The 10,000-nt window shown below is 41.2% G+C and overlaps 1 protein-coding gene across 1 annotated transcript in view; it reads right to left on the minus strand.

The window, feature by feature from the left end:
- The window catches only part of LOC138029023 (fibroblast growth factor receptor 2-like), a 29,380-nt gene extending 28,141 nt beyond the window's left edge, over positions 1-1,239 (minus strand). The window contains exons 1-2 of the mRNA XM_068876693.1: positions 1,199-1,239; positions 774-961 (exon numbers count right to left, since the gene is read on the minus strand). Coding sequence (XP_068732794.1) covers positions 774-855 — 82 coding nt within the window. The 5' untranslated portion in view covers positions 856-961; positions 1,199-1,239. The remainder of the gene's footprint in view (positions 1-773; positions 962-1,198) is intronic.
- Positions 1,240-10,000: the final 8,761 nt, after the last annotated feature.

A 10,000-nucleotide genomic window follows, 5' to 3' on the forward strand; every position in this document is an offset into this window, starting at 1 on the left:
AAACCCAGAGTTGTGTGCAATTTCAAATGAAACAAAATGGTTTGTTTTGGAGAAATTCTTCAATCAAGAAGCCACCAGAAAAAGAACAAAAAAAAATGCCCTTGGCAATCGATAAAAAGGAAAGACAAGAAACATCGTGCTAAGATACAAAGCGATTACCGAGGCTATTTTTGCAGTTTTACACTTTCATAGCTGTAGCAAGGGTGCTAAAAATATATTGCTGTCCAGGAACTTTTTGTGTAATTTCTGGTGTCGAATTTGGGGGGCAAATCTAACACTTTTCCACCTATTCGTGTCTTCGATAATACGGTAAAGAGTACAAAAATGACGCGAGAAACATTTTGGCTTAACTGTCATGCAGGGAATAGCTGTTGCGTATCATTTTTACATGGAAAACCGCCCGTTAAAGAGATTTTTTTCGAATAGTTTCCCAAAATAACCCTGAAGTGACGAACTTCAAAAATCCGAAACTAGATTTAATCCGAAGTATCTTCCTCGAGTGTGAATACTTTGGATTCGTGATACAGTTTTGGGTTTCGCCAAAAAATCGTAAAATTCGTTTTTGGATTCAAGGATTCGTTTTCGTATTTTTTCCACGTTAAAGTCGTGCACTCGTTGTTTATTGTGTTTGGTTAAGTTCCTTGCAACTATTTTCCAAAAAAGTCTGTTTTCGATACAGTTTCACATATAACAAACAATACTTGGACAGTCAGCAAGTATATGAATAGAGAGCAACTGAAACAACTCTTATAAAAACAGTAACCCTTGCTTACCTTGCGAGGAAACCGCCGTTAGATATAGTAAAGTCAATATCATATTCATTGTAAGTCCCTTCTCAATGCTGAACGGAATCATTTGCTGATCAATGCAGTTAAGAACAATTTCCAGGTGCCTCAACAAAATCAGCCAGTGCGCGGGTTAGACTAATTCATGGAAGTGTGGCACACGGAACCTGTGGAACCTAAGAAAGGACTGTTACTAAAACTAGTCGAATCGACCAAGCTTACTAATCTGAATGATCACTGGTTGCGATTCATTTAACGGTGATTATCGTCTGAATTCCTTTGTTTTCGGTTAAACTTCCGATGCTCTTATCATTTCCGGTCGACCTCTTAACAACCTGAGCGATTTGCTATCGCCGGCGATCGACTCTTGTTATTGGGTATTTGTAACAATAAAAAAATTTTCAACGTGTTACCTGGTGTGATGTATGTAGGTCGTTGTTTAATAGGGATACCTTAAGGTATACCGAGTTTTAAATGGGTTTGAAAACCGATAATGCTGAAATATGCACGACAGAAATGACGTAAGTGATTTCAATTGGCTAAAGCAATGCATTACATAAATTAGACCAAATCTGATTCGCTAAAGCAGAGCATTACATCATTTAATGCAAGTACAATACACCTCCCTCTAGTCAGATAGGCATACGATAAGAGCTATATAGAGGGGACAAAAGCATCAAAATTTTCATGACTGTCAATTAGGGCGTGTTAATCAATGTTAGGACCGGTGCCCAGTTTGACCTCTTCTGAGAATTGTTTTAGCGAGTTGGTCATTTTGCAAAAATAGGGTGTAGTGGGTACCATGTGGTAAAAATCAGACATCTTTAACCCACTGACTCCTGGGAGTTCCCCATAATTGACGAGTAAAATCGTCTGGCTTCAGACGGAGTAAGGCTGGCTTTGGCCGGTTTAGGCGTCAAAGGTGTTTTTTTTTTTTCTGTTTTTTTCTTAATTTCTTTCTGAAATCATCTTCTTACCTCACCAAAACGTAGCTGTATTTCTTTATATTATTAGAAGTGAAATACGAATTTCAGCAATTCAATGCAGCAAGGTCCTTCTCTGTCTTCACTCGGTTACCCAAGATGACAGCCGTTGCATGTCGCTACATGCAAGCATTGTAACTATACATGGAAAATCATCAATTTTAATCAGTACACTTGGGCAGTTTAACCTTTCAAATTGTGACGGGACGGATTTTGTAGACACAGCTTCAGTGTTTGAACTTCTTTATTCCGGCATGGCACCTCAGCACTCTACGGTTGCCGGCATCCAACTCTCTCTAGCTGTCCTAAAAATTGGCGTTTATATTTGTGCTCTTGCTTAGCTACGCTTGGTCAAATTGCAATACATTTCCTTTGAAGAGTAAAGGACAATGAGATAAAAGACCGCAAAAACGTCGGTTTCCGTAGCTATCAGTTTAACCAACAATTTAATTACCCGAATTCAGCTAGTATTTCAGCTAGTATTTACCACAAGCTTTTCCGCCTTTGTTTCTAATAGTTTTAAGATCACGTTTGTATAACTTTTCAAGCTCTTTGACCACCCATGGCTGTTTTTGGCACCGAAAGCTTACTCTCGGAAGACCTTTACTCAGACGAGTCTTGTAACCTTCCATCACATTCATTTATTCTACTAGTTCTGGTGCTACGCCCGGGTCACGTAACTGTTACGCCCAGGTTGTTATGCTAGCCCGTGCTGGCTAACCGCAAGGAAAACTAACACTACAGATAACTAGCATAGCTAACTAACATGGTCGGTCTTAGAACGTATCAGAAATAGCCGCTAAAACGGGCATCGTGCTTCCAACAACATGGGCGGAAATTCGGCTTTCGCCTAAAGCATTTTCTCGTGGAAAATTACTTAAATTAGCTCTGACGGACGGCGTTGTTTGCGACACTTAACAGGGCAAAAGGTTGTCTAGTTAAAGCATGCTTGTTAATATATTAAACTATAATTTCATGATTGTTTTATTGTATGCAAAGTATTCTAATGCCTGCTGCTTCAGAACTTAGATTAACTTACGTAGGTTAACATGCTGCTTCCCCTGCTCCTGCGGACAAATGGGTTTTGTCTTTGATTCACACAGCTCAAACTAATGACTCTAAGCGGTGATCTCTTTTCACTCTTCCTTCTCTATTTCTGTGCCTTTTCCGTCAACTAACTGTTCGCCACCACACCCTTACTAACAATTTACTTACATTTATATCTTTACATAATAATTTATTCTTCAATTAACACTTACTGACAAACGTTTTGTGTAAACACGACACTTACATGTACAACCCTATAGTTACAATAGTATTTTCACAATGGAGATGCAGCTAACGAAACAAAGAACAAGAGCGAAACAAAAAGGACACTTGGAAGCCCTGGCCTTGGTGTCTCTTGGTGTCCGCTTTTACCATGGGTTGCATCCACCCTTCCATGGCGCCACTGACCAAAATTTTCACTTTCACCTCTTCTATGCCGTCAGGTTCGCCTGCATCTGCAGGCCCTCCCAGATTAAACTTGTGCACCCGTCTGCTAGCCCTTCTCAAGTCTCTGAAAATGGGTTTGAAATTTTGCACAATTTCTCCAGGGGTCAGACTCTCATCAGTAAACAAACGTTTCTTTTTAGCAGCCAACGTACCTGTTTTCTTCAGCAGGGCGTTTTACATCATTTGCCCTTTGTACCATTAGACCAATTGAGGCATTTCTTTTTTTGGGAATCACGATCATTTCTTCCATCATGGGCTCACCAACTGCACAGATTCAGGTCACCTTCGGGGATTACGTAAAGACGAAACGGTTCGCTCAACTCAAGCGAAGTCGCATTCATCAGCTCGCGGTGGACCTTCTTATAGTCGTCGTAGAGTAGTTCATACTTTCCATGCCAGGTACGTTTCTCATAACACAATCTGAATTTTTCCATATCGGCCTATTTTCTAGGACATCAACCAGGTGCGTCGACATTTGACGTTTCCCCACTTCGCGCAACACCTTTTTACGCTTTCGCAGACGTGCCATCAACTGAGGTGGCACGAAAATGCGCTTTTTGAAAAAAAATAAGACCAGTCTGCTGATGGCATTGACTTGATCATGATTGGCATGCTGCAGTAATTCCAGACGCCTCTGTCCATCGGAGTCCTGTAAAATTGCCTGAAAAAACGGCCGTTGTTGTGTCTCAGACGCCTCATCATCGTCTTAGTTTAGACTATTCCGTTTGGCTGCCTCAATAGTGTTTTTAGCTCCGTAAGTGGCTGCTCCACCGACAACTCCCAAGGCGGCCGCCTTGCATTCAGTGGCCAACACGGGTACGAGGAGTGCCAACAAAGGTAAAAAATCTCCCTTTTGTCTTCGTGTGCGTTGATGACTGTGTTTAGCACCTCTCTTGCGTTTCGTCACTTTAGACATATTGATTTATCAAGGAAGAAGCCTCTCTCTCGTCTTTTATACTCTTGATGGGAATGATAGGTCGGAGATGTCTATACTCGTAACACTCCCCTCTCATAGGCACGTACTCAAACTGTCCGATCAAATCCGATCCTTTACACAACATCAAGATTAAAGAACCGCGAACACTACATACTTGCTAAGAAGCTGTACGTGCAAACAAGCTAGACATTTTCACTGTTAGTAAAACATGGCTTGACAGCACAGTCTCAGATATAGAAGTGGACTTTCCCGGCTTTCATTTTCATCAACTCGACAAACCAAACCAGGTTTCAAGCCAAGAGCGCACGGTGAATCAGAGCAGTTTGCATTTCACACTGTGAAATGTAAACAAATCCAATATATCGTTTCGGCAATGCCGACAAATAAAACCTACAAGGATCGATAAAATCCCAATGCGAGTCGTTAAAGATAGCCTTCCTGTTATCCTACCAATTCAACACTCACATCAATTATCAACGCATCCTTTGTTACAGGAACATTTCCTTCGCTTTGGAAAATGGCTGAAGTCACACCTATCCCAAAGGAAGGCGATCATGAAAAACCAAACAACAACAGACCTGTTTCACTTTTGCCTACTCTCTCAAAAGTGTGCGAAAAAGTGGCTTTGGTCCAATTTATGGCATTTTTAGAATCAAAACAACGGCTTTCTACTAAGCAAAGTGGAAACAAACGATTTCATTCAACAGAAACGTCTGTCATAGAAACGACCGACGTCATTCTGGAAGCAATTGATAAGCAGAACGTCACTGCTTTATTCCTATTGGATATGAGCAAGGCTTTTGACAGTCTTAATCACGAAATCCTTTTGTTAAAGCTGCAATATATCGGCCTGTCGTCCGCGGCTCTTAACTGGGTTTCTCGCTATTTGTCCAATAGATTTCAAGCCGTCCGTATAAATTCCCAACTCTCAGACAAACTTCTCATTCAAAATGGAGTGCCACAAGGGAGTATCCTTGGGCCCATCCTGTTTAATATTTATGTCAACGACTCGCCCTCTTTCCCTCAGTGCTGCAAATCCAAGACATATGTTGATGACAACAAACTTTACATAACCTTTCCCGTTCAACAGCGCCTATCTACTGTGGCAGACATGAACAGAGACCTTACTAAGATCAGGAACTGGTGCTTTGATCAAAAATAAGACACAAACAGCAGTGATAAACATATTGAACTTTTTCATTTTGATAATGACTTGACGTTTCGTATGTGCTCTACATACATTTTCAAAAGTAACCGTTGAAATTTAAAACAGCTATTTATATATAACAAATCGGATGAGGGGACTGGAACCTAGATTAAGCAAACACTTAACAGCAAAATATATAATAATAATAATTATAATAATAATAAAAAACAGAAAAGATTAATAAAGCATCAGCTTTTCACTTCCGACGTTGACGTTGAAAGCTGGCTCAAGTTCTTGAATAAAGAAGGTCTCTTTTATTTTACAATGATAGTCAGTTTTGCCCTTCGCTAAAATAAGCAAGATTGTAGTTATAGGTGTTAACCTTCTTACCTTGTTTCTATACTTCAGCCTATCTCGACCAACCATTACACTGTCAAAGACTCTTTCAGCTTCGCGGATTGGGCTAAAAAGTACAAGCATAAGAATGGAATAATGTGCTCTTTGGATGTCTCCTCCCTATTTACAAATGTGCCACTCGAGGAGACGCTAAACATTTGTCTAGACAAATTGTATTCTCTTGCTGATCCTCCGGCTTTACCCAGGGATGTTTTACGCAAGCTATTGGAATTTGCCACCAAGAAGAGCCACTTTCTTTTTGATGGTAAATACTACGACCAAATCGATGGTGTTGCCATGGGTTCACCATTGGGCCCTGTCTTAGCCAACATTTTTATGTGTGCTTTTGAAGAAAAGTGGTTGCTGAACGCCAAAGTTAGTCCTTTATTTTGGAATCGTTACGTTGATGACACATTCACCAGGTTCCACAACAAAGACAGTGCAAATGACTTTTTGCACTATTTGAACGGCTGTCATCGCAATATTAAATTTACCATTGAATTTGAACATAACAATGCAATTCCGTTTTTGGACATTCTTGTCACAAGTAATCAAAACAACGCTTTCACGACATCCATCTACCGAAAGAAAACTTTCACAGGTCTCTACACGAAATGGGATTCCTTCACTCCACGAAAGTACAAAATAAACTTCATCCGCTCCCTCACTTATCGCTACTACCGTCTTTGTTCATCTGGTTCCTTGCTAGAATCTGCCCTCATTGATCTTCGAAAACTCCTTCTTCAGAACGGCTACCCACAAGGCATAATCAACTATCATATCAACGATGTTTTGAACAAAAACAGACAACATCAGCATAGCGATCCAGTGTCCACAGTTCCTAAGAAAGACATTGTTATCCTACTTCCCTACTTAGGTTTGCAAACCAACCAAGTCGCTAAACGCCTGAAATCTTGTGTGTGCGAATTCTACTCTTGTGTTAACCTTAAGATTGTTTTTCAGAGCACTCGATGTATAAAATCTTTCTTTCTTTACAAGGACCGTATTAATCGTTCACAACAATCCAGAGTTATTTACAGAGCAAATTGTTGGGATTGTAATGCCTGCTGCTTCAGAACTTAGATTAACTTACGTAGGTTAACATGCTGCTTCCCCTGCTCCTGCGGACAAATGGGTTTTGTCTTTGATTCACACAGCTCAAACTAATGACTCTTAGCGGTGATCTCTTTTCACTCTTCCTTCTCTATTTCTGTGCCTTTTCCGTCAACTAACTGTTCGCCACCACACCCTTACTAACAATTTACTTACATTTATATCTTTATATAATAATTTATTCTTCAATTAACACTTACTGATAAACGTTTTGTGTAAACACGACACTTACATGTACAACCCTATAGTTACAATAGTATTTTCACAATGGAGATGCAGCTAACGAAACAAAGAACAAGAGCGAAACAAAAAGGACACTTGGAAGCCCTGGCCTTGGTGTCTCTTGGTGTCCGCTTTTACCATGGGTTGCATCCACCCTTCCATGGCGCCACTGACCAAAATTTTCACTTTCACCTCTTCTATGCCGTCAGGTTCGCCTGCATCTGCAGGCCCTCCCAGATTAAACTTGTGCACCCGTCTGCTAGCCCTTCTCAAGTCTCTGAAAATGGGTTTGAAATTTTGCACAATTTCTCCAGGGGTCAGACTCTCATCAGTAAACAAACGTTTCTTTTTAGCAGCCAACGTACCTGTTTTTTTCAGCAGGGCGTTTTACATCATTTGCCCTTTGTACCATTAGACCAATTGAGGCAATTCTTTTTTTGGGAATCACGATCATTTCTTCCATCATGGGCTCACCGACTGCACAGATTCAGGTCACCTTCGGAGATTACGTGAAGACGACACGGTTCGCTCAACTGAAGCGAAGTCGCATTCATCAGCTCGCAGTGGACCTTCTTATAGTCGCCGTAGAGTAGTTCATACTTTCCATGCCAGGTACGTTTCTCATAACACAATCTGAATTTTTCCATATCGGCCTATTTTCTAGGACATCAACCAGGTGCGTCGACATTTGACGTTTCCCCAATTCGCGCAACACCTTTTTACGCTTTCGCAGACGTGCCATCAACTGAGGTGGCACGAAAATGCGCTTTTTAAAAAAAAATAAGACCAGTCTGCTGATGGCATTGATTTGATCATGATTGGCATGCCGCAGTAATTTCAGACGCCTCTGTCCATCGGAGTTCTGTAAAATTGCCTGAAAAAACGGCCGTTGTTGTCTCAGACGCCTCATCATCGTCTTAGTTTAGACTATTCCGTTTGGCTGCCTTAATAGTGTTTTTAGCTCCGTAAGTGGCTGCTCCACCGACAACTCCCAAGGCGGCCGCCTTGCATTCAGTGGCCAACACGGGTACGAGGAGTGCCAACAACGGTAAAAAATCTCCCTTTTGTCTTCGTGTGCGTTGATGACTGTGTTTAGCACCTCTCTTGCGTTTCGTCACTTTAGACATATTGATTTATCAAGGAAGAAGCCTCTCTCTCGTCTTTGATACTCTCGATGGGAATGATAGGTCGGGGATGTCTATACTCGTAACACTTCCCTTTCATAGGCACGTACTCAAACTGTCGAAAATACTCTTGTGAACATTGATCCAGGACAGGAGGGGTAAAATCCGATCCTTTACACAACATCAAGATTAAAGAACCGCGAACACTACATACTTGCTAAAGAAGCTGTACGTGCAAACAAGCTAGACATTTTCACTGTTAGTAAAACATGGCTTGACAGCACAGTCTCAAATATAGAAGTGGACTTTCCCGGCTTTCATTTTCATCAAATCAACAAACCAAACCAGGTTTCAAGCCAAGAGCGCACGGTGAATCAGAGCAGTTTGCATTTCACACTGTGAAATGTAAACAAATCCAATATATCGTTTCGGCAATGCCGACAAATAAAACTCCCAAGGATCGATAAAATCCCAATGCGAGTCGTTAAAGATAGCCTTCCTGTTATCCTACCAATTCAACACTCACATCAATTATCAACGCATCCTTTGTTACAGGAACATTTCCTTCGCTTTGGAAAATGGCTGAAGTCACACCTATCCCAAAGGAAGGCGATCATGAAAAACCAAACAACAACAGACCTGTTTCACTTTTGCCTACTCTCTCAAAAGTGTGCGAAAAAGTGGCTTTGGTCCAATTTATGGCATTTTTAGAATCAAAACAACGGCTTTCTACTAAGCAATATGGAAACAAACGATTTCATTCAACAGAAACGTCTCTCATAGAAACGACCGACGTCATTCTGGAAGCAATTGATAAGCAGAACGTCACTGCTTTAGTCCTATTGGATATGAGCAAGGCTTTTGACAGTCTTAATCACGAAATCCTTTTGTTAAAGCTGCAAGATAGCGGCCTGTCCTCCGCGGCTCTTAACTGGTTTTCTAGCTATTTGTCCAATAGATTTCAAGCCGTCCGTATAAATTCCCAACTCTCAGACAAACTTCTCATTCAAAGTGGAGTGCCACAAGGGAGTATCCTTGGGCCCATCCTGTTTAATATTTATGTCAACGACTCGCCCTCTTTCCCTCAGTGCTGCAAATCCAAGACATATGTTGATGACAACAAACTTTACATAACCTTCCCCGTTCAACAGCGCCCATCTACTGCGGCAGACATGAAAAGAGACCTTACTAAGATAAGGAACTGGTGCTTTGATAATCGGCTCCTCCTTAACGCATATAAAACCAAACTAATGCTGTTCGGTAGTCGTCAAATGATCGCCAAAATCCCAAATTTCAACCTGTTCTTGCTTGGTAAAGATCTGGTCCCTTCGCGTTGTGCTAGGCACCTAGGGGTGATTTTTGACAATCAGCTTAGTTTGAGCGATCATACTGTTAAGACTGTGTCATCCTCTAGGTCAAGCCTGACCCAAATAAATCGCGTCAAGCACGCATTTGACAAAGACTCGATTATAACCATAACTAAGGGTTTAGTTTTCAGTAAAATGTTCTATTGTTCAAGCGTATGGTCAAACGCTTCCGCTACTAACATCAGCAAGTTACAGGCTATTCAGAACTTTGCTGCTCACATAGTGTCCGGATCAAGAAAATTCGACCCTATCACACCGATCCTTAAACAGCTTCGTTGAATGCCATTTATTTTATCGTGATGCCTTATTGACATTTAAGTGCATGAACGGTATGGCACCGACCACCTTAGTTCCAGATTCATCAAGAGGGGCACGATTAGCGGCCGCTCGACTCGCAACGCAAACAAACTGGACATACCGCGCTATAAAACC

Source organism: Montipora capricornis, chromosome 13 (assembly GCF_036669925.1).
Source record: "Montipora capricornis isolate CH-2021 chromosome 13, ASM3666992v2, whole genome shotgun sequence".
In the NCBI taxonomy this organism is placed as follows: Eukaryota; Metazoa; Cnidaria; class Anthozoa; order Scleractinia; family Acroporidae; genus Montipora; species Montipora capricornis.